General features: G+C 43.3%; 1 protein-coding gene across 3 annotated transcripts in view; it reads left to right on the top strand.

Annotated features, from left to right (window-relative positions):
• Nucleotides 1-24,704, top strand: part of MXI1 (MAX interactor 1, dimerization protein) — a 75,718-nt gene that overhangs the window by 26,837 nt on the left and 24,177 nt on the right. For all 3 annotated transcript variants that reach the window (XM_067537117.1, XM_067537119.1, XM_067537118.1), the window contains one exon: nt 14,038-14,067. In XM_067537117.1, the coding sequence (XP_067393218.1) occupies nt 14,038-14,067 (30 nt within the window). The remainder of the gene's footprint in view (nt 1-14,037; nt 14,068-24,704) is intronic.

The following is a 24,704-nucleotide window of genomic DNA, read 5'->3' as shown; positions in this document are numbered from 1 at the left end:
TTTTGGGATTATATTGTCCATACCAGGTGTCCACTTCAGGCCGAATTTTTCTTGAAAGTCTCAGCCAAATGGTTCAACTGTTTCCAAGAACAAAGCTAAAGAAAAATGTTTTGCCCATTTAAAAAAAAATAAAAAATTCTTAGGACCATTTTTTGAGAAGCTCTGTTCTGTATACCCCTCCTGAAGCTCTAGTACTACCCACTGTCAGAGACAGTGTAAGTTAGATGGACATTGGACTGACCCAGTCTGGCAGTTCTTTTGATTTTATGTACTGGTTCTACTGCTCTAGGGCCAACTCCTGCCCTTTCCCCATAGCTTAGATGGAATGGGGCAGCTCTTCTACAGAAATTAGGGGCAAGATTCTAGAATTAATGCCTTCTACATGGAGCCCTGCATCCCAATATGTAAGCTTGTCATGGATTGGTTACGTCGCTATACGTACCATCCGCTTCTCTTAGATCTGAGTATAACATGGTACCAACATCACTTCAGCTTTGGCTTGTGACCCCTTGGGATACACTGCTTTCTGTGCTAAGAATGGGGCTTGAAATCATCCTTTAATTCTATAAAACTGGGGTCCAGTGGCACTATAGGCCTTTAAAATAAAGTCAGTGGAGGTCCTAGCTGTGATTTGTGAGAGGCTTTGTGAGGTAAGACACTGCTTAAGGTGATTGTCTGAAGATTTTGCTATCCTGTCCCCCTACTGAGGGGCACTTCCCCCATTGTCTGTCTTTTCTCCTGATTAGTAGCTGAGACCATCTGCAGGGCCATTGCTTCTTTTGTAAATACAAGTAAACAGTAACAGATGCCAGTGACGCTGTGTCCCCTGCTCTGCTTCCCTGCTGGAGACTGAGAATGTGAACTTTGGAAGGGGACTTATTTGGTCCTGGGAAAAGGCTTTGATCACAGCCTTGGAAGGAATCCCATGTCAGTCTAAGAGCAACAAAGGAACTAGCCAGAACTTGGGGACAGATCAATCTGGTGCAACTCCATTGACGTCAGTGGGGAGATGAACCCTCGTGCATTCTGTCTTCTCAGTTCAGTCCCTTATGGAAAAACATGTGCTTCAAATACCAAAGCCAACATGTCTTTGAGGACTGGAAGATAACGTTGAAAGATAATACTGAATAAGAAAAGAACCTGTAGCTGTTGAGCTACCTGCCGTGAGGTGTTTGGGTTCACTGGGAAACGAAACTGAGCTGGGACTCTAGTATTTGGCATTTGAGATTTTGGGCTGTGATTTTTTTCCCCAAAGAACATTTAGGCCCCCAAATCTCACTGAAATTCAGTGGGATTTGAGCAACTAACTCTTTGGAGCTCCTTTGAAATTCCCAGCCCTGAGCTTCTCCAGCTCAACAATAAGATTTGGTGTTTCATGCACAGGCTGTACTATTTGCAGTACAGTAGCACATAATGTACTCAACCAAGATCAGGGCCCCATTGTGCTGGACGATATACAAATGCATGGTAATAGATAGTTCCTGCCCCAAGGATTTTATCATCTGATCTAACATGGCTAACATGCTATATTAATAAACTGCTTCTAATCTGAGACAAACTCACTTGTTGCATCATAGCTGCTGGAAGGAAAGAGGGATGGAAGATGAGGGTAACACTCACAGGAAGTTCACAGGTCCTGATCCAGAAATTAATAGGAGCCTTTATGATGACTGTAAGGGGCTTTGGATCAGGCCCATGATTTCATAGACTAGTTATGGGTTTGATCCAGTGGCTTTGGAAGCCAGTGGAAAAACTCTCATTGACTTCATTGGGCATAAGACCAGGTCCTGTGTACACAACTAGGTGACTTTGGATCAGTTAATTTGAAAAAATATAGAGACAATAAAATAGCTATTGAACATCCCAATTTTCCATCTGCCTAACCCTGTCAGTTGGCACCTTTCCAGTAGAAGACCGTTTTGAGGAGAGATCTGAAGAAGGGGGCAGCATTTGATGTAGTAGTTCAAGGAGGATAATCCATGCTCATTGGGTGGCACAGTAGAAAGCACAGAGGCTTTTGTTGGAGGAGTAGATAGACAGGTGATCAAAGGTTACAGTTGTTGGCAGAGCCAAAGGGCAGCGCAGTAGAATACCAGAAGGGATAAACAGTTGGGGGGAAGATGTGAAGGGCTGTAAAGCTAAGAGCAAGAAGCTTGCATTTGATGTTCTGGAGAAGGGGGAGCTAGTGGAGGGACATGAAGGCGTGAGGATGATGTGACCAGAATGACATGTCCCTAGTGAGATGGATAGATATTGCCCTAACAGTATTATATTATAAGCCTTCCTAAACTCACTCAAAGGAACCATATTATGGGCTAGAAAAACATATTTTTTCATTATAAGCCTCGGCATGGTGAAAGGTGGGGTGAGTAGATTTTGTCTGGATAGCTGGTCAGGGACTGTCTTTTGTGTTTGTTCAGCACGTAGCATATCTGATCCTAGGCCATGACTGGGGTTCTTAAGTGCTACAGTAATACAAATAATAATGTCAATTTTGCAAAGCTGAGCTATAGACTTCTTCCTCTGGCAGCCCAAAATTTCTCCCTGAGGATGAAATTCCCCCTACTTTGAAGGTCCAGCAGAAGGCCAGTTGCATGACCTAAACCTCCTGGTAGACTGTGTATGAGGCCCCAGGAAGAGTGGTGGCATAGGAAGCCTTTACATCCCCCTGTAAACTGTGGAGGGAGTCTCTTTGCCGCAGCACAGTAATCTAGCTTGAAAGTCCATGTTGATACAAATTCCATGCCCTAAAATCCCACATCTGATAGACTTGAGTCACAGCCCCCATAACCTGCCTGTGGATTGGGTCTGTTGGGTGAGTTCTATCTTCCGTACCTTAACCTTGCTTTGTTCACTGTGTAAAATCCAGTCCCTCAGTTTGTGTGTTAGGGGTGACCTTTTGCCCAGAAGAGCTAGAGTTTTGCATAAATGTTTTTGGCTGAAACTATTATACTCAAAGAATTGTAGCCGTTACTGTAATTTCTGTGCCTTTGAGAGGCTGGGATGTGGTGCTTCTCAAATGGAGATGAAATGTGTATAAAGAAATCCCCATGATATATAATGAATTCCCAGTAAAGCAATAAAGCTGCTATACTGTCAAGCAGTTCTTGCTGTATATCTATGGGTGTCAAAAGCTTGTCGTTTTCACCAACAAAACTTGGTCCAGTAGAAAATATTACCTCACCGATCTTGTCTCTTGGTGTTAACCTTAGGTATTCATGAGACTGCTGATTTGAAGAGAATTAATTGGAACTTGGCATGGATTATGGGCATTTATTTTTCAAGATTGCTTTAATATGCCATGGAAAAACATACTTTATTTAAATAAAACAACTGGGCTAAGCAGATGTATTATTTACTGCATCTTGCTCTTGGAGAAAATTTGGTGTAGCAAGATATTTTGATAGCGTATTATTAGAAAAGGTCTGGGATGGCAAAGTTGTTTATAGGAGTGTAGTAGTTTATGGTGTGTTGTATATTAAACTATAGTGGCTTATTATAGTCATTGTTTTGCATGTTTTCTGTATGGGCATAATGTTTTATTATTTTTTGTGTACAGCTGTAGACATCTGTGTGATGAAGGCACTGGGAAGCTCTTCTTTCAGTCTCCATTTCTGGTTTCATATTAAAAACAAACACTGTGGGGAACTGGCTAACTGCTTCATTATTTCTGTCATATTAAGCTTTTAAAGATCACTCCCGATCTCTTCATGAGTTGTTTCCAAAATATATTAAGTTGGATCCTGTTGTATTAATTTAGGCTAAATATTTTAGGCTAAAGGTGTTAACGTAGCCCAGTCACTGTCTAACATTAAACATTATTAAACAAGGTCAAGTTATACCATATACAAAGACCTCAGCCTGTTTAGTACTATGGCAAACACACTATTAAAATCCTTTTAACCTTTTATTAAAGATATAGAAAAGAAGGAAAAACAGTTAAAGCATTTGAAATGTAAAATATTAAATAAGACTTCAATTTTAACAACATTGCTTGTTCCTTTTTCCATTCACTGTAGACAATTTTAGTTAGGAAAAGCTCCTTGTTGTTTGACTGTCTTGCAACTGGTACTAACTGTCCTTTTGGGGAAAAGAGAAGAAGTTAGTTTAAATGTGCTGGAGATGTCGTTCCTGTTCTTTGTTCTTAAAGTCCAGTCTTAGAAGAAAAAGCCCCCGTGTTTGACAGTCTCTTAAATGCAGTGTTGTTGTAGCTTTGTCTGTCCTAGGATATTAGTGAGACAAGGTGGGTGAGGTAATATCTTTTACTGGACAAATTCTGTTGGTGAGAGAGACAAGCTTTTGAGCTACACAGAGCTCTTCTTTATGTTTGGGAAAGGTACTCAGGCCTGGTCTACACTGACAATGCAGGTTGACAGAATGCAGCTTTCGTTGACCACACAAAGTATGCGTCTCCACTGGCATATCAGTTCCGCCGACCTAAATCGCGGTAAAATTCAACTTAATAAAACCACTTCCGAAAGTGGCGTAGCGCTGAAGTCGAATTCTGTAGGTCGAATGAGTGTCAGTGTAGGCAGAGCGCAATGTAAATCGACGTCATTGGCCTCCGGGAGGTATCCCATAATGCTCTGTTGTGACCACTCTGCACATTCACAGTCTGCTGCACTGTGACCACATAACCAGGAAATAGCTCCTCCCCTCAAGACCCAGGAAATTTTGAATTCCTATTTCCTCTTTGGTCAGCATGGAGAGAGCTTGCCACCACAACTGATCGTGGCATCTGCACTCCCGAAACGCACTCCAGCCTGGAGTCGACCTGAAGTCTTGGATCTCATTGATCTGTGGGATGAAGAGTCTGTTCTGACTCAGCTCCGAGCAAGCAAAAGAAATTGGATATCTACGAGAAGATATCTCTCGGCATATTGGAGAAGGGACGCACAGTGGTGCCGCATTATGATCAAAGAGCTGAGGCAGACTTATCAGCAAACTAGGAAAGCTAACAGTCGTTCTGGCTCCCCACCAAAAACGTGCCACTTTTATGAGGAGCTGCATGCAATTCTCGGCAGAGATCCACCACTATGCCACCATGCAGCATTGATACTTCAGGGGGAATCCGAGGCCAGGATGAATGAGGACGAATCTGTGGACAAGGAAGATGATGAGGAGAACGGGTCAGGCAAGTGAGGTATCTCTTCTCCCTGAAAGCCAGGAGCTGTTTGCAACACAGGAGCAGCCAACCCAGATACAGGAAACCACGACTGACCAGGATGGCAGGGAAGGCACATCTAGTGAGTATGTATTGCAAATTGCCTGTCTTTGCTTATATCCCCAGTCCAGAATCTTGTACCAGCAGGAAAAAGTCATGTGTGTGGCAGTGGGGCTGTGCTTCCTCGTACTTGGTGTGCTTAAGCATTGGGTTCACCCCAGAGAAGATTATTTATGTGCACAGGGATTCTCCGAGAATCCTCCATGTGTATCTCTAGGAAGCTTTCATGTAGGTACTCTGCAATCCTTTGCAGAGGGTTTCTAGGGAGTATATCCTTATTTCTTGCACTGCGATAGGACATTTTCCCCTGCCATTTTGTTATTTATTGTGCAGGCATCATCGCGGAACACAGCATAGCAGCATAAGGGCCAGGCCTGCGGCCAGATGCCTGCAGCAAATCCTCCCTTCCCTCTGTGTGACCCTCAGCAGGCTGATATCACTCATGGTTACCTAGGGAAGATGGTGCACGTTTACAGTACCCGCCCAAGGAAGTTTCTTTAAAGTGTGTGTTATTCCACAGCCGGGGATGGTTTCTTAGTTCAGCACACCACAAGTCCCTAAGCAGGACGTTGTTGCTATGGGTCTTGGGCAACTGCAAACAGATTCCCCATTTTTTTTCCTCCCAAGACAGTTAACCCATACCCACCCCCCACCCTTTTACTGCCTGTTAAAAGTCTGATCAATGGGAGCTTCACATCTGTGCTGCTCTAGGGAGCATGGACTTGTGCAGCCCGGGCACCGGGGATTTCCCTAACACAGATGCACTAGCCCCTTTACTTCCCATGGCTGGAGCAGCGCTCTGACCCCTGCAATAGTTAAGCAGTGGTATGCAGTTCTAGTGTTCCCAGGGGAGTTATTTATAAATTGTAACATTGCTTTTCATCCTGGGGATAAGTTAACAATGGGTACCTTGTGCTTTGCTTCCCTTACAGTGGACAACGCGGCCTTCAACACACTGTCTCATACTCCTGCAGAGCGCCTGTCGCAAATAAGAAGGCAAAAAAAAACAACTTGGGATGACATGTTTAATGAGATAATGAACACCTCTGCAGCTGCTGACACAGCTAAGAGCGTGGAGGATTTCATTATCTGACAGGCTGGACATGGACATGGACAACAAAAAGGCAGCACAGGAGTATGAGTATTCAACACAAGACGAGATGCTGCGTATAATGCATGATCAGTTAGACATGTTAAGGCATCTGGTTCAGCTTCAGGAAGCTCAGCCGCAAGACAGACTCCCTCTGTAGCCCCTGCAAAACTCAGAACTAACTCACTCTTTCCTAGCCCCCACCCCCAAGCGGTCTAGGAGGAGGTTGAGCAGGGTGCAGTATGTGCTGCACTCCTTGCCGGTTGAAGGGAGCAGAAAGAGGTGACAGCCCCGTTAAGGAGTAGGAATGTGTGATTCTTTTGTGTGTGCACAGCCAAAATGGGCACTTTATCCCCTCTCAGGCCCCACACGATGTACGTGGAGCATTCAGTTATCTTCCTTTTCCCCCCTCTGTGAAGGATCACCAATAAAAAAGTACTGCTTTACAACTCATTGCTGTTTGTTTATTGATAACAAGGGAATAAAGGGAAGTGGGGGTGGGGGGAAAGGTTGGAGGGGAAAACATACTACTTCACAATTCATTGCTGTTTATTTATTGACAAGAAGGGAATAAAGGGAGGGTGAGGGTGGGGGGAACAGGAACAGTGGGTGAGAGGGAAGGGAGGGAACTGGATCTGTGGAGGATGGGTAGGGGATGTGAAGTGAAAGCACAGCGCAGATAAGCAATGGACATTACTGTTGTGTCTCTTTGCAAAAGCGGTTTTTCAGTGCTTCCCTGAGATGCAGCACTCTGGGATTGGCTCTCAGCGTTGCAGTGGCATCTGGCTGCTCAAAATTATCAGCCAGCCTATCTGCCTCCACAACCCAACCCAATGGGAACTTCTCCCACTTTGTCTCACAGACATTATGGAGCACACAGCAGGCAGAGATAACGGTTGGGATGTTTTTTTCACCGAGATCTAACCTAGTGAGCAGACTGCACCAGCGTGCCCTTTAAACATCCAAATACACATTCCGCCACCATTCTACACTTGCTGAGCCTATTATTAAAACGCTTCTTGTCGCTGTCCAGGTGCCCGGTGTAGGGCTTCATTAGCCGGGGGAGCAAGGGATAGGCGGATCACTACTGGCATTTCAACATCGCCAATATTTATTTTTTGTTCAGGGAAGGAAGTGCCTGCCTGCATCTCTGTGAACAGACCCGAGTTCCTAAAGATGCGCGTGTCATGCACCTTTCCAGACCACCCCACACTGATGTCAGTGAAGTGTTCCCTGTGATTCACAAGGGCCTGCAACACCATTGAGAAATATCTCTTTCGATGTATGTACTCTGTGTCAAGGTGGCCTGGGGCTAAGATAGGGATGTGTGTGCCATCTATGGTCCCCCCACAGTTTGGGAACCCCATTGTGGAAAACCCATCCACTATGTCCTCCACGTTTCCCAAAGTCACTGTCCTTCTTAGCAGAAGTCTATTAATGGCTCGGCACACTTGTATCATAGCTGCTCCCATGGTGGATTTACCAATTCCAAATTGATTCCCAACTGACTCATAGCAGTCTGGCATTGCTAGCTTCCACAGAGTGATGGCCACTCTCTTCTCCACTGTCAGAGCTTGTCTCAAGTGACTATTCTTGCGATTCAGGGTTGGGGAGAGCTCTCTGCAAAGTTCAGAGAAAGTGACCTTTTGCATTCGAAAGTTTTGCAGCCACTGCTTATCATCCCACATCTTCATAACAATGCAATCCAACCAGTCACTGCTTGTTTGCCAGGACCAGAAGTGGCGCTCCACCGACTGCAGATGGTGTGTGACAGCCTGCAGCAAATGGGAATTGTTTTGTTCTATGGCTTTTAGTGTTTGTGATGCTTACAATAATAGTGCAGAGCTGAGCGGGCTCCATTCCTCTCAGGCCATGGCATTTTGCATGGCAGAGAGTGAAGGGTTTGAAAAAATGATGCGAAAAGGCGATCATCTGTTTGTTTGGACTGGGATAAGAAGGAAGGGGGGAGGGAACATGTTGCATCATGGGAGGACGACAACCTTCCCAAAAGCCTTTGCGGCTAGTTGCATTGTGGGATAACTAACACAGTGCACTGCTTTGATTGTCGACCCAAGCAGAGCTAGTGGGGATGCAATCTCCTGATGCAATGAGCGCAGTGTGAGCATGCTTGTAGAACTTCTAAAATTCGGCAGGTGAAAGTCAATTTAAAATAAATCGACTTCATTCCACAGTGTAGACATACGCCAAGTGTCTCAGCTAAATACAAGATTGAGCAGGTGATTGAGCGTGAGTTGTTAGCACATAGTCCAAGGGCCCATTCAAGTTGAAGTAGCCTGTTAACATCCCTTTAGTCATAGCACAAAAAGGAGGCTAGTGGGTCACAGACTGTTGTAATAAGCCATAAATTCAATGTATTGTATTTGGCTGTGACACTTTGTGTTTTTCCCCTATCCTGGGACTGACACGGCTATAACAACACTGCATACATGAAGAGGTTGGCATATTTGGGAGCCATCCTAGTACCCATGACTGTTCCCGGGGTTTGGACAAATTTTTTGTTGTTAAATGGAAAATAGTTATGGGTGAGGATGAAACAGATGAGTTTTGTGATGTGTTTGGGGTGGATATCTGAGGGTGGTCTGCTGTCTTGTAAATATTTGAGGCAGGCAGCTATGCTGTCATTGTGAGGTATGTTGATGTATAGGGAGGTGACATCCATGGTGGCAAGGATGGTGTTCTGGAGGAGGTTGTTAGTGTTGCGGAGTTTGTGGAGGAAGTCAGTTGTACCCTGGAGGAAGCTAGCCTTTTTTGTGGTGGGTGGTTTGATGATGGCTTTCTATGAGATTTTATATTCCTTCAGTAAAGCGTACTGTGGCCAGGTATGATGGGTCTGCCTGGGTTCCCTGTTTGTGTATCTTAGTAAGCATGTAGAAGGTCCTGGGGATGAGTTTGTAGAGTTTCTCTTGGAGTTGTTTGGGGAAGGATTTGATGATATCCTTAAATTCCTGGGTAAATTGTGGTGTGGGGTCGTCTTTGAGTCCTTTATAGTAGGTGGTGTCAGAGAGCTGTTGGTTGGCTTCATTAATATAGTCATTGCAGCTGAGGACTACTATGGTGTCCCCTCTGTCTTCTGGTTTGATCACTATCTGGTGGTTAGATTTCAGGGACTGTATAGCTGTCCTCTTGGCAGTGGAGAGATTGTGGTGGATGTGATGTTTAAGGATTTCACAGGTTTTTCCCCTGCAATCAATCAGTATAATAATCAAGAGTGTAGTTTCGTCTGCACTAAGATGGTACTAAAGATGATGATAACTATCATCCCAGCTGGTGGTTGGGATTCAACTGGAGCCAGTAGGGGTGGCGATGTCATCTGGGTCACTGTCTATTCCATTTGGGTAAGGACATTTCTTAAGATCAGGATGATGGCGGCCTAGGGGTCCCAGGAAATGATGTGAGTGGCAGCCATGATGATAAAGCTAACTCCAGTAGCTTCTGTCTGTTCCTTCGATCTTTTTTCCATTTTGTTCTTCATACTTTCCCAAAAAAATCTTTCTTTTAGGTCTCCAAAAAGGGAGTGATGGGTGGAATAGTTTATTATTTTGTCCACCCATTAGGCCTAATACCCAACATACCAATTTTGGCTTATTAACTTCCACGTCCACACGTCCTATTTTTAACAAGCATAATTTCAACACAGTCCTTGAGTCATATCAACATGGCCTTTTTGTTTAGACTGATTTGCTTATTCTGTCTCCTTTTTGTACCTTTTCCCATTAACATTTGTTATATGTTATTGTGATATTTTATGAACTTTCCCATTTTTTTTAGAGTTGAGCTCATAATCAGAATACATTTGTAGGCTCAATTATCACAACAGTGCTTCCATTTAGTGACACTTTATAAGATTTAAAGGACCACTGTTTTGTTTTTTAAATAAATGACTAATGTATAAAACAAATCACCTTTCTGATAGAGCCAACTTTGAATAGGATGTCCTGAATTTTTTAATTTTATTGGGTTTTTCCTCCTTCCCTACTGATTATCTTTTTGAGGAGGGGCTATAGGATAGGCTGAGAAAAACAAAAGCAAACATGCTTGGGCCCTCCCGTTTCTCTCTTTGAACCTCTCTGTACCCGTGCCTCTTAAGTTTCAGCTTTGCTGCTACTGGTAAACACCCACTGGCATAGCCTGGGTGACAGCATGTATGTGAGCTCCCTCAGATCAGTGCATGAGAGTGATGTCCTAATGCAGGAGGTACAAAGTACAACTGATCATCAACAACAGTGAAACTGACTGTACATAAAGTGATGTCAAATCTACAAAGTAAAACAAAAAAATCAAGAGAAATATGTCTAATCTCATTGGTGTAACTTCAGGGTTACTTGCAACAATTAACAAAATGTTCAGATTTTCAAGTGGATGGTATCTCTTATGCCAATATTGTTTGATCAGAAAGCTGATGCTGTTCTATAATTCTGGATATTTAACCATCAAAGTGAAAGCAATTGATAGCCTGATTTTTTGTCCAGATTCCAGTTGATCATAATCAGAAGCAACATGAAGATTTTTTTTTATTTAAGTGACACTTGGCAGTCAGTTTAGACCCAATATTTTGTGGTTAACTTTTGTGGTAAATTTTTTTTAAAAGTTGTTATAAAATCTAATATTAACAGACATGGTCATGAATTTTATTTTTTCCATTTCACTGACAACAATGTCTTAGTTAAATCCAACTAAATCTTGTAATGTTTGCAACTCAAAGATAGAGAAATAATGCCGGTGCAGGAGATGCGGAAAGTGCAACTGAGTATAAACAGAAGAGAAACTGCCTTTTCTATTTTCATTGCCCAGGCTGAGTAAAATATAAAAATGCAAGTGAGTCAAAATGATAACGAGGAAATCAGACTTTTGAAAAAGGCTTATTATAGTCTGCTTAAACATAGCTGGTGGTAATAGCACAGGTGACAACTTGGCGGAATCCATTTATGTTTGCTGAGCTTCTTTTGTTCAGATTCAGCTGTGTTGGGAAAGTTTTTGCAGACGATATGGTTAAAAGTCACAGCATAAATTTCCCGACTTGATGAAAAGACTGTGACCCCTCACAATTGTGTTGTTCATTGGAAAGAAGATAGGTAATAAAGAGTCTCCTGTGTGAGAGGAGTAGGAGGAACCTGCTGTTTTAATTTTGTTCACAGCAGTGAGCCAAACTTTGTTCTTTCTGTGCTGGCCTTGATAATTGGCTCAATATAATATAGGAATTCAATTCATTGCATATCTTTGGCTTTATAACTGTTAATAGAATAGCAAGGAAGTGCAAAATCTCCTGCAGGAACATACAGTAAATAAAACTAATAATATGTTCCAAAGAATTTGGGGTCAGATTTTAAAGGGACCTTGACCCAGCCTCTGGGAGGTTGTTTTTTGCAAATAGTTCATGAGCACTGTCATTTGATGTGTTAAATGATAGAATTTACAGTCCAGTTGCATGAGCATATGGGATTTGCTCGTTTAAATTGTCACTTGCATAAACAAAGGGTGCATGCCACTTCTCTCTCTCTCTCACACACACACTCCAAGTAATCAAGCCCCCTTACCTATTGCCAGGGTACAGGGCTGCAGTGCAGCTGTTCTATTCTATGAAGTAATTGCAGACTTATGCCCTCGCCAGCCTACTTGGGGCTGGAACAGAGGACCCCTCCTCCCCCCCCCTCCAAGCCAGAAGTTTAAGTGGTATGGGCAGCTTCCACTTAGACTTTCACCAACAGTACACATGCAGGTGACTTGCACATCTCACACGTGGCGAAGTGGAGACCACATTTTGAAACTTGATCCTCGATGTTTAGGTTTACCAGCTGTCAGAAGATATATGTACAAATAAAATAAAAAATGTATTCTCAAGATCCAGCATTACCTGCTCATTTAACTGGGAGAATAAAAGGTTGCTGCTTTTCTCACACTTTGAGGGTAACCCTCTTTAGCGATTTGCATGATGGAAAATTAAACCAATTACTTTGGGAGTTGGTCCAGCTTTAGGAGTCTGTGTAGTGTACTGTGCCTTTAAAGATATGTCTGCACTTTCTGCTGGCAGTGTAATTCCCAGCTCAAGAAGACATACCCATGCAAGCATTGATCAAGCCAGTGCACTAAAAATAGTGTAGCTGCAGCAGTGCGAGTGGCGGGAACGCTAACTGTCCTGGGAACATGGCTCATCAGGTTAGCGCAGGCATGTCTCTTCAAACTGGAATTTACACCTCCAGCTTGAAATGCAGATATACCCTCAGACACATTCCACTGATGTGCCGTAAAGATTTTGTTCGTCTATCTATAGGCCCCAAACCATGGCTAGTTAAGCTTTAATCTTCAGGGGCTTGTTTCTGTTAAACTGTTTTGTTTCCCAAATGTCTGCAGGTTTAGTTGTGGTCTTTACTGAACTCCTAACACCTGTTCAGCACTATTTTTTCCTCTTTTTTGGGAAGAACTTAATTAATAGAGGGTTTCCCTTGGAGCTGGGAAAGGGTCCTTCATTAAGTTCCCTAATTGTAGAATTCTCTGCAGGATTCTCCAGATGGGAGATAGAGGATAATCTTCTCAGAGCTCCGGAAGAAACGTGATGCCAAATTACAGAAAATAGATCCTTTTTATTAAGCTCTTGGCTCATTTACTCCTATTTTAGGCTGACCTTATATATCAAAGGGACATGTTAGATTAAAATTCAAATATTTTAAAATAAAATTACCTGATCTGGGCTGCTAATAACACTTTAGATTATAAACACTGATGAAAAGGCTCTAATATCTAACTATCTCTGTTAACATTGTCATCACACAGACAGAGACAGTGAAAATAGACTAGTCAATTTCCAGTTTGTTTCTAGTTACTTTAATTTTCCAGCTGTGAGTTATTGTTTGAATAGCAGCTGTTTGACGCTATACAGATATAAAGACGAGTATATGTTTTCAGATGTTTCTAGTGATGTGAATGTGAGGCTAAGTACCTTTTTAGGGTACAGATGCTCTGAGTGTTGTGAGGGTGCTGGTATCCCCAGTTGTTAGAGGTTCTAGAGGTGAGCTGGGGAGCCATATTTTAATCCCATGAGCACTGCCTCAACCCCCGTAGTGCTTGCAGGCATGGTAGAGGAAATGTTGCTCGACCCTCATCCCTGTATGTATATCCCGCCTTCACATATCCAAATGTTTGGGCAGATTTTGGACTCTGGGAGCAAGAAGGACAGATCTCACTAGTGACCCTTTGGATGCCTTGTCTGGCATTGCTTTACAGAACAACTTCCATCTAAAGATCTCAGAGTATTTAAGGTACATGAATTAAGGCTTATAATAGCCTTGTGTAGTAGGTTCGATCAATATTCCCATTTGACAGATGGACAAACTGAGTTTCAGAGAGGTTAAATGGCTCAACTGTGATCACACACTGAGTCAGTGGCAAAGCCAAGAATAAAATCCAGGTCTCCTGACTCCCAGTCCTCAGTTTTCACCATTGCCTCCATTCTGGGTTTTGGACCTTTTTAAATATCTGATGCAAATTTATAGTAGTGCATTTGAGAACAGCAGTTAAATATAGACCTAGCATAGGAAGCATCTCTCACAGCAAGAGAAAATGGAGAGTTATGACTGAATATAAAATATACACAAATGGTTGACTATATGCTGAGTTGTATTGTTGGAAATGTTTATGGCTTGCAGTGATTGGAGTACTGTGCTGTGAGGTTGAAGGTGGCTAATCCAAATTTTTGTTTGTCTCCTAGGTCTACACACAATGAACTAGAGAAGAACCGGTAAGTAGCTAATGAGTTGAATTCTAAGAAATACAAAGCCCAGTCACTGTAACATGCTTTAACATTACACATGCTGGTGTGATTTCATCATCTCAGGCAGCTGTGGATTTCCAGGTAGGTTTAAAGTCCAGGCAAAGATCCTAAAAGATCTGAAAAAGAAGCCTTTATTTTTGTTCCCATAAAGGCAAGAAGTGACCCAGTTTTGCAACTCATCTGTATGCAGAGTAAATACTGTTCCTCTTCTCCTGACACTGAAATCTGATTGGGTCATTGTCCCTACATGAGGTTGCTAAGGTATCTGGTTTCTCAGGCATTGGTTAATACATGTTACCATGAACTGAAGGGCAGTGCTGTGCTTTTTAAAAAAAAAAAATTTTTTTCCTTGGCAGGACTGTAATATTCTCTACAGCACAGAAGAAAATGCCATTGTCCAGAGAATCTGAAGTCTGGCTAACAGTGCTCCTGTAGAGTGTTGCTCTCGTAACCTGTTTTAGGACAGAGCCTGTTTATCCTTGACTCAGAGTTTTAGCAAGCCCTGCAGTTTTGTTACTTGGCTAGCCCTGCTATATGACTCAACCCTTTTGTAACAGGAGTTAAAGTAAGATAAATGCCATTGAGACGATGGGAGTTCACACGCAGATCAGATTATAGCATTGCATTCAGGATGCTATAGTTAAGGTTGTGTCAGGGTTTCCATTATAAGTGTATTTTGGGTTTTTTGTCGGTCGGAGCAGAAAGAGCCTCCTAGGCTGGCTGCTCCTCTCCTGTGGAAAAACCCATGGGGTGGGTTACTTTGAATGTACAGCCCAGTGCTTGTTGCTGCATCTTCCTACATGTCTTTCCATCAGTTCGTGGGGAGGGCAGCATCAGGGGGTTAGGCATGGTTAAGCTGGGAAACTCCAGCCCAGGCTTGTATCACTGACCAGACCTACAAAGATGACATCTCTCCCACCTTCTTGGGTCCCCTGTAGGGGTTCATTCCCCTCTGTTTATCTACAGAATTAGTTCCTTTGTTCTGTAAATCACAGGCTGGTTTCCTGCGGTTTTCATTCAAACCTTCCTTACTGCTCATCATTCCACCTCTGTAGGGCATAATCTTTATCACCCCCATTCTGCTATGTCCATAGTTACACTCCCTTCTCCCCATCTGCACTAGGATGAAAGCTATCACCATTATAAAATCAGTCTTTCCTGGAAACGTGCTAATAGAATTTCAATGCTGTTTCCCTAGTCAGTGCATATCAGGGCTCAGCATGTTAGAAACTGTTTTATAAGCCCCATGGTTTTCTTCTTTTGGGGAAGGAACCCTTGAAGAATGAATGGCCTTGTGGAATAGTGCACATAAACAAACTCTGAGCAGGCCCTCCTGTGTGTAGCTACCACCATACTTTGTACCTCTTCTCTCTGTGGTACTTTCAGTTCCTGTGAGAACCGTCTGCATTCGGGCGCCTTATGAGATAGCATGTTCCTTTCGAAGTTGACACTGAGCTAACAACGAGCCACTTTTTAATATTACTGAAACCTATGGCAGAAGATGCAGTAATGGGCAAATTCAAGGACACATGGGTTGAAAACTCCTATTTTAATGAGCAAGGGCATGTAAATTGTCACAAGAGGAATAAAAATTGGTGCATGTTTATTTAGGAGCTCTTTGTTTCTCCTTCAGGTAGTGTTGTTATTCAGTGATGTACACACACAACTGAGTATCCTTTAGATATCTAAAAATATAGAAAAAACAATTAGTAGCTGTCATTGCTTCCCAATATTTATACTGGCAATAAGACAATGAGTTTCATGCTGGAAATATATATTTCTGGGCTCCAAACCAGTGTTCTCTGTGAGAAGAGGCTCACTTCCTGGGTAGATTTTTGTCACGTTCTATCTGTAGTGTCTAAATTTGTCACTACTTCCAGACTTTGTGGCTGACAAATGGCTTTGTTGCTGACAGTTGCTAATTTTTTCTGTTATTACAGATGATTCCTTTTGAATCTCACTGTTATCTCCATTATAGACACACCCTATAATTTTCAAAACTGTCCACTATTAAGTCCCCAACTCAGTCCCTTCCCCTTTCCTCTCCCACCCTCTGCTAACAGCAGACTGTCTGGCATGTGGTAAAATTTTATTTTAACCCATTCAGCAATTAAACAGAGTTTCTTTCAAGAGCAGGCAAGAGTATGGCTGAAAAAAGAAAACATTTTGTAATCTTTGTATTTAAATACACTGTTTTTCTCTAGCTAAATTTTGCAGGGTTGAGAAATTAGAATGTATCTGGATTATAGTCTTGTTCCTCTTTGATGTCCGAAAGCATTTGAATGTTAAAAGCATAACAAAAATATTTGAGCTAGGAACATACATTACTTTATTCTGGAAGGGTGAAGGGTCCACAGATACCCAAGAGATTCTGATAAGGAGGCTGTGGATTTGGGACCCAAATAATAACTGTGATGCTCAAGTGAAATAGTGACATAGTGTTCTTTGATTCAGTTTCTTATGTAAAGTGATTGCCCTGAAGTTTATATCAGGGTTTTTTTATTTACAAAAGATTAATGTTAATTTATGGTTATCTGGCTTTAATAGTCGTGTTGGAAATTTTTGTGTTTGTGTGTTTTTATTTAATGAGTGAAGATTTTGGTTCCTTTGAGATGAGTCATATCTTGCATATAAAGTGGAAACCAGTTACTGTTTCTTATGTGCAGCAAGATGCCCCTAATACAAAAGTACATCTTAACCCTCAGATTATTCAGTGATAATGTTTAAAAGCTGCAGAGAGCCTGCAGTGATGGTTATCTTATGGTATAGTTGTTTTGGGCTTCTATAATATATTTGGGTCTTAGGTGGCTAGGAGATTTCAGAAACCCCTGCCTTTGATCATATGTTTTGTTTAGCTTTTACCTTTAGAATATTGCCTTTAATTTGGTAGGAATACATATATTCATTTGGAGTCTGGAGTTCACTTTAGGAAAATGTGTTCTTAATTGGAGTTCAAGAAATGAATAATACATGATCAAATCCTAAATTTCAAATGCACGAGGCTTTAAGTCAGGAAATACTATGGAGCATGTATAACATTAAGCATTTTTTACTTCAGTGGGATTTAAACACCTGTTTAAGTGCTTTCTTGACTGGAGATGTTGTCCTGAGTAAAGAGTTCTGGAATTGGCTCCCAGACTGTCAAATAGTGAGGATAACTAGTCCACTTCCAAAAGACTGTGCAATGGAAGTGTGAAGAAGAGATGCCCAATGAAAGCATGTTGATGTCAAAGGAAGTGTCCCCTTTAAATACGAATGCTTAGGTTATTATTTTAGAAACACATTTTAGTTCCTTTATTTTTTCCACTTAAACTCTGGTCCAAGAGAAAAAAGATTGGTCATTTGCAGAATAGAAAACTCTTGAAAAGCCTACTGCTGAGCTTTGAAGTTTATTAGGATCCAGTTGTGAAACTAACTTCTCTGTTTCTCAGACTTAAATATAAAAAAAAACAACCCTAGATTTGCTTAGTAGTAAGTTTAATGTTATAAAGACAGCAGGAGTAACTGACATTCTACTTTTTAAACATTCTAGTCTCTACCCCTATTGGAAGGATGTGGTTGCTGTGGTGTAAACGAATGCTACATGGCAGTGAGATGACTTCCTTGATTCTTTGTAAAGTGGCAATTTTGGTAAACCAACATGGTGTTATCATTATCTGTTGGAACATCTATGTCCTCGGCTATATAGAGTAAAGCTTACTGGTTTTATGAAGTAGCAGATTTGGTTTGAAGGATAAACTTAACTTTTCAACTTTATATTTTCACACACATTTGACTGACCTTTGTGTTTTCAGTGGTGAACTTTGCATCCTAGGGGTGAACCGTGTATCCAAGTTCACTATAAAGCATTTGGAAGAGGAAAATTGCTAAGTACTGTTACAGAAAGCATTGCATGTAGTAAGCAATGCTCAGAGGTGACCTGGCAAGGAAGAGCATTTGTGCCCTTTTCTTATTTGTGGAGAAGGCCCAAAAGCTTTTCTTTCTTTTTTTTTCTTTTTCTTTTTTAGTAGTTTTTGCTTTTATTTTATATTACAAATTCAGGTCTTGTTTCTCTTGGGAGACTCTAGGAGTGGTCAGAAACAAATGAGATTATGGTATAACAAATACCCATAGAATGAAGCTGAGAAATTGAGTGGGGAAGGAATTGTTAACCATGCTTTGTATTTGCTACCTGCTGTTTAACTCAAATATCTGACAAATGAGGAAGAAAATAAATTTTGGTAAAACATTCAATGCCCCTCTTCAAATCACCCCTTCAAATCAAGGTCTTCTGAATGCTTCTGCACCAGTTCTCTGATCCTCCAAGGAGACTTCCAGTTAAAAATGGGGAAGGTCAGACTTGATGTCACTGATGCTTCTTAAAAGTAACAAGCAAGCAAAAATATGCTCTCAGAGGAATGGTGGTGAGGGGAACCTCTCAGGAATTCAGTATGCATCCTCAAGGGTACTGACAAGCAGAGGTATTGACTAGAAGATTCCTGATTTTGGCTACTCTTTCCTAAGCTCCTGCACAGCTGCTTCCATCTCCTTACTGAATAAGGCACAGAGCTAGGGAAATAGAGATGTAACCTAGAGCACCTCCCTATGGTTACAGTTCTCTCAAACCCTAAGTGGAGTGTCTCTGATTATCTTGCAGAACAATAACTGTAGAGACCCGGCTTAGATTGCTGCAGGTCTCCATCCAGAGAGGCCCAGCCCAGACTATTAAATCAAGGCAGATATATAAAAAGAAAAGTCTCCATCACTTGCTTGACGCTCCTGTGAGGAATTGGCGCAGAGAATCTATTCATTCCTCTTTTGTGTCCCCAAAGTGAGCCCCCACATTTGGAGGAAATCTGCAGTTCTAGAGTTAGAACCCCCCTATGTATTAATCTCTTGCATTCAAAGCTCTCTAGATATAATTTCTGCTCTAGTCAGTAGAAGCAGTATGAAATGGTGGTTTGCTGCTTGTTCATTGTCTTGAGGGATCCAGGAGAGTCTTGGGAGCTGTGTAGGGAAAAATAGAAGTCATAGTCATCTGTACCTAGGTAGTATCTAACTTGGAATGTACTACAGCCAACTTTGGATCAAGAAACTTGAATCTCTGCCGAAACTTTCATCTTCAGGTTTCCATTTCAGCATGTTGCTAAGATTTTATTTTAGGATGTCTCCTGTATTTGTTACATTGATGAATGGGCCTAAAAATGAAGGCCATGTGCCAAATTCATCCATGGTGAAACTCCACAAAACTCAGTGGCATTACACCAGGGAAGTATTTGGCCCCAGGTACATAGATGAGTAATCTACTTTCTAAGTGTAGTTTTGCAAGCACACTAATAGTACAGGAAGGCTGGCTTCTCCTTTGGCTCTCCCAAATCTGTCTCCAGAGGCTTCACAGGCTTTTTCTCGGTAGCTTGAAGTGCTGTTTGTTGAAGTGTTGAGTGAGAGATTCTGATGCAATGACTTGCCTTGTTCAAGTGAATAACATTACTCACGGGCCCATAAGCATCACTAGCTAAAAACCACTTGGGGAACTCCTGCTTCAGAGAAGGTGAGGTAATAAGAACATAATTTCTGAAATGGGCTACCAGTTAGCTGCAGCTTCAAGGGCTTTGTACACTTTGATGGGAGTTAAGATTGCCTGCCACTGTTTATAATAAGAGCAGCACAGAACAAAAATGCCAAAAGGAATTGTAATACACTAATGCAGATCCCCCTCCCCCTCCCCCCATGTATATGATAACGAGAATTTAATTTATAATAGAAAATGTAAGCTTGAAACTTTCTCTCCTTTTGTTTTGTTCTATCTGAAGTACTTATATGGCATCCATCACCAGTGTCTGAGCACCTGACAATCATATTTATTCTGATAGCATCCCTCTGAAAAAGGACAGGGCTATTATTCCCATTATGCAGACAGAACAGAAGCACAGAGACACTTAGACTATGTCTGTGCTGCTGTAGCATTTTAAGTGTAGACACTTACTACAGCGACAGGAGGGTTCTCTGTCGCTGAAGTAAATCCACCTCCCCAAGAGGTGGTAACTAGGTCAATAGAACCGTTCTTCTGTTGACCTAGCGCTGTCTGCATAGGCACTTAGGTTGGCTTAATCACATCACTCTAGTGTGGATTTCGCACACCTGTGAGCAATGTAGCTGGGTTGATCTAATTTTCTAGTGTAGAACAGCACTAAGGGATTGAACTGAGGTCACACAGGAAGTCTGTGGTGGAGCAGAAGTTGAATCTGAGTCTCTCAAGTCCAAGGCCAGCGTGCTTACCACTGAACCATCCCCTTAGGATGTCACTGAACCCTTTCCTTTTCTCTTTGCTACACTCCTCTCTCCACTCCAGTCCCCTTCCTCTCATCCTCCCTCTTTAAAACATTCTCCTTTCCTCATTATTTCCCCCCTCATCCCCCAGTCTCTCTGAGGAGAGACTAAAAGATTAGGGCTGTTCATCTTAGAAAAGAGATGACTAATGGGGTGCGGGGGTGGAGGATACAATGGAGATCTATGAATCATGAATGGTGTGGAAAAAGTGAATACGGAAGTGTTGTTTACCCTTTCCCACAATACAAACACCAGGGGTCATCCGTTAAAATAAATATGCAACAGGTTTAATGCAAACAGGAGAAAGTACTTTTTCACACGCTCTGTTAACTTGTGGAACCCATTGCCATGGGATGTTGTGATGGCCGAAAGGATAACTGGGTTCAGAAAAGAACCAGATAAGTTCATGGAGGAGTGGTCCATCAATGGCTATTAGCCAAGAGGGTCAGGAATGCAGCTCTGTGCTTGGGGCTACCCTAAACCAGCTGGGATGGGAAGACAGGGTGGATCATTCCAACTGCTCTGTTCTATACCTGCCCCTGAAGCTCTGGTGCCGGCCATTGTCGGAGACAGGATAGTGAGCTAGATGGATCACTGGTCTGACACAGTAAGGCAGTTCTTATGTTCCTCCTGCATCTCTTTCTGTCCCCTGAGTCTCCTTTCCTCCTTTGCTACCGGGGGCCACAGGGCTACAATTGACCCAAAGACTTTCCCACCCTCTTGTGGAGCAGCCACACTGCTTCCTTAGTAGTCCTCCACCCTTTGTGCCCTTTTTAGCTGGTCTCAGCCATGAGTGGACATCACTTCTTTTCCTGGCTGAGAATGGGTATGAAATTTCTGGGTCTAGATCCTGGAGCTGAGGTGGTCCTTTTTAGGAGGCCAAAGAGTTAGGTGGCTTATGGATCACATGAGCAGTGGTATTTAAGCAAACTCTCCCTGTAACTGAGATTCTTAGAATGATGCGGGGGAGGAGAGTAGCCTCCCCTTAACATTATTTTAGTCTAGTTGAGGTTGTTTGGCTGCGAATGACTCTGTCCTTCCCAGATCTTTGTCTCTCCTTATCACCACCTGCAACTCTCTCTTGCACAAAAGCCGTTTGCACAGCTGTGAGCAAACAGACCCTGCAGGTTGACTCCCAAACAGCACATGTGACAACAGTAAAACAATTAAATAGGCAATATGCAGCTAGGGGTCAGGAAGTCTCCTCTGGTCCCTTAATGCCGGGGAGACTGCCTGCAGCGTTAGCAAGGGTGACTATCTGATAACACAGGCCAGACTTAAACCAGTGCCACATCACCACCTGGTGTACAGCAGAGCGTGATAGGGAAGCCCAGCTTTGTGAATCCATGTAGCTCTGTTACTGCCTGTCTGAGATTACATTTGTCCAGAAACATATTATCACTTACACAGTGCTCTTTACCTTCAAAGCACTTAATAAATCCTCATGAGGCCCTGTGAAGTAGGTTTTGGCCCCTTTTCACAGAGGGGAAACTGAGGCACCGATTTTGAGAGACTTGCCCAAGGCTACAGACGGTGTTAGTGTCAGAGTTTGGATAAAACTCGGGAAATCCTGCACCCCAGTGCTGTATGTAGTAGACCTATGCGTCTCTTCCAATGTGTATTGAGCTTAAATATTCATGGCAGCCTTTCCAGCGTAGCCTTGTAGCTTATGCTGCGTGAAGTTCGCTAAGATTGTAAGATTGTTCTTCCCCTGTTAATTTATCTTTGAGAGAAAATACATGAAACAGCATGGTTTATTTTTTAAAAAATGCGCTTGCAGGCATCAGAGGCCTTTGCTGTTAGTCTTTGCCCAGGAGGCTAGGTTGAGGACCTAACTTCTTGAGAGGGGACTGTGGTGAGTGTGGAAAGTTGCAACACTAGCTTTAGCATACATGCATTTCCTGAGGGGGGAGGGTTAAAACCAACTCATAACTGACTGTGTAATGCAACCTGTGGCAGGACACTTGGACTGATAAATCAATAGAAGTAACATTAGATAGCAGACAGACTAAAAGCCCCACTGGAAATGGTACAGAAGCTTGAAAAACAGTGTTGTCTTCCTAGAAATAGCTGCTTTGAATGGTATCTTTGGGTTAACACGTTCCACTTCTTCTGATAAATGCATTTTCTTAGGCTAAATTGCTGTGCTACTTACAATTATAGTAAGTAGTAAACATTTGCATTGAACCTAGACATTAACATGAAGTCAAGTAGAATCAGCTGTCTGTGTGTTTTGACCTATTATTGATCTAGGGTGGGCTTTTCAAAGCACCTAAATCACTTAGGATACATCTACTCTGCGCGCACGCACACACACACACACCCCTGGGCTGCGTGTCTCAGAGCCTGGGTCAACTGACGGGATTGTGGTGCTTGGGTTATGGGGCTAAAAACAGCAATGTAGACGTTTTCACTAGGGTTGGCACCCAGGCTCTGAGACCTCCCCCCTTGCTGAGTTTCAGAGCCCAGGCACCAGCCCAAGCAGAATCATCTACATTGCTGTTTTTAGCCTTATGAGCCTGCAAGTCCAAGTCAGCTGACACCGGTTAAATGACTGGCCCAGCATCGCCCCGTGACTCAGTGTCAGAAGTGGGGATAGAACCCTCTCTACACATCTTATCTTACTGCCTCCTGATCTGCAGTCTCTGAGCAGGTGGGATGCGGCCATGCTGCAAGAGGACACTTGGTTTAAGCAAGGGGCATGTCAGTTATGAGGGGGAATAGGACCAGTGTTATGTGGGGGTGAAGAAGAGTAGAAGTGTGTGCCAACCTGATTGGGTGGTTGGGGAAGGGGAAGAGGACTGACACGTGTAAGGACTCAGCCAGGTCTGGTGTAAGTTTCTGAAGGTGGGGAAGAGTGTGGGGAGATGTTCAGCCACGTGGTGAGACATAGGAATGGGAGAAGGCAACGGGAGGTGCCATAGGCGTGCGCAGCACATTTGATTAGGGTGTGCACACATTACCTATGGAATTTTACCTGCGTCTTACCCGCCGCCATAAAAATTACCAGCGTCCTAATGTTCAGCGGCAACTCGCATCGCGCGCCAGGTCCTTCCCCGCCGCCGAAAAGAAGGACAGTGTCCTTATTTTTGGCGGCAGCACGCATCACGTGATTCCCCGCTGCCGGAAAAGCTGCCGCCGGGTATCTCGAGCCCTGCATTAGGGTATGCCTGGGCATACCCGGCACACCCCGTGCGCACTCCTATGGGAGGCGGTTTGGAAGTCAGGATGCTTCCACAAGGGGAGTTTTTAGGTGACTCAGAGCTTGGAACAACTGTAACTAAGCACTCACTCGGTCTTGCAGCTCTACCAAGGTCCAGTGGTGTACTGTGGGTCTTCAGTGCCCAGGGGCCATACTTACATTGGCGCTCCCCCCAGTAGGCAGTGCCTCGCAGGTGGGGGTCTGCAGGCCCGTATCCCGCTCTCCACCACTCCTCTTCTGGCGGCAGCGCCCCATGGGCGGGGGGGGGGGGTCTGTGGGCCCATTTCCCACTCTCCCCCTCCAGTGGGGGCAACGGGGGGGAGGCCGTGATGGGCTCTGGGGATCCCTGCATCTCCCTCCTTGCGCCCAGTGCAGGGGTAGAGGGGCCAAGAGGATGCCCTGATGCCTGCCTGTGATGGGGCAGTTCCAAGGAGGAGGGCCTGGCTGGCGCTCCTAGGCCAGCACCCGGGGACATGCCCCACCTCCTCCCCGCCACGCCATCTTGGGTACACCACTGCCAAGGTCCTAGAGCAGTGTGCTCCTTGAGGCTTTGTAGGCAGCCAGACCTCTCCTTTTAATACATAATCATATTTACTTTCTCTTCCCCACGTTCCCAAATACAGATACGTTGTGGAGGGGAGATTGCTTGGCTCTCCCAGGAACATGGCTCTTGGGGTGGATATGTACATTCTGCATCACCTGCTCCCAGGAGACACATTCCCACACTGCTTAAATACCCAGTGCATTGAACCTTTGGCTCTGCATGATACACGGGGTTGGCTCAATAGTGAGTGGGGTCACTGGCCAGTTCCTATGTGGGGAGTGCCAAGTCTCTGAATTTCAGGAAGGAATGAATTTGAAGAGAGAATGGTGGGAAATCAAAATAGCTTATTGTAGATGTTAGAGGTAGAAAATATGTTATCTGGTCTCTTGGGTCATCTAGTGCTTTCTCCTGCCAACTCAGACTTGGTGCCCCCAGAATGTTTACTTAGGCTTTGTTTGGTCTGGTTTTAAATGTCTTCAGTGATGGCGCTGCTTCTGCTTCCCTCGGGAGACTCTTCCACAATCTAAAAGTTCTCCGAATATATCATTA

Source organism: Emydura macquarii, unplaced genomic scaffold (assembly GCF_026122565.2).
Source record: "Emydura macquarii macquarii isolate MOO-44397 ecotype Brisbane River unplaced genomic scaffold, CSIRO-AGI_Emac_v2 contig_3692, whole genome shotgun sequence".
Lineage (NCBI taxonomy): Eukaryota > Metazoa > Chordata > Testudines > Chelidae > Emydura > Emydura macquarii.
Note: the sequence above shows the minus strand (reverse complement) of the source record. Positions and strands in the feature narration are given on the sequence as shown.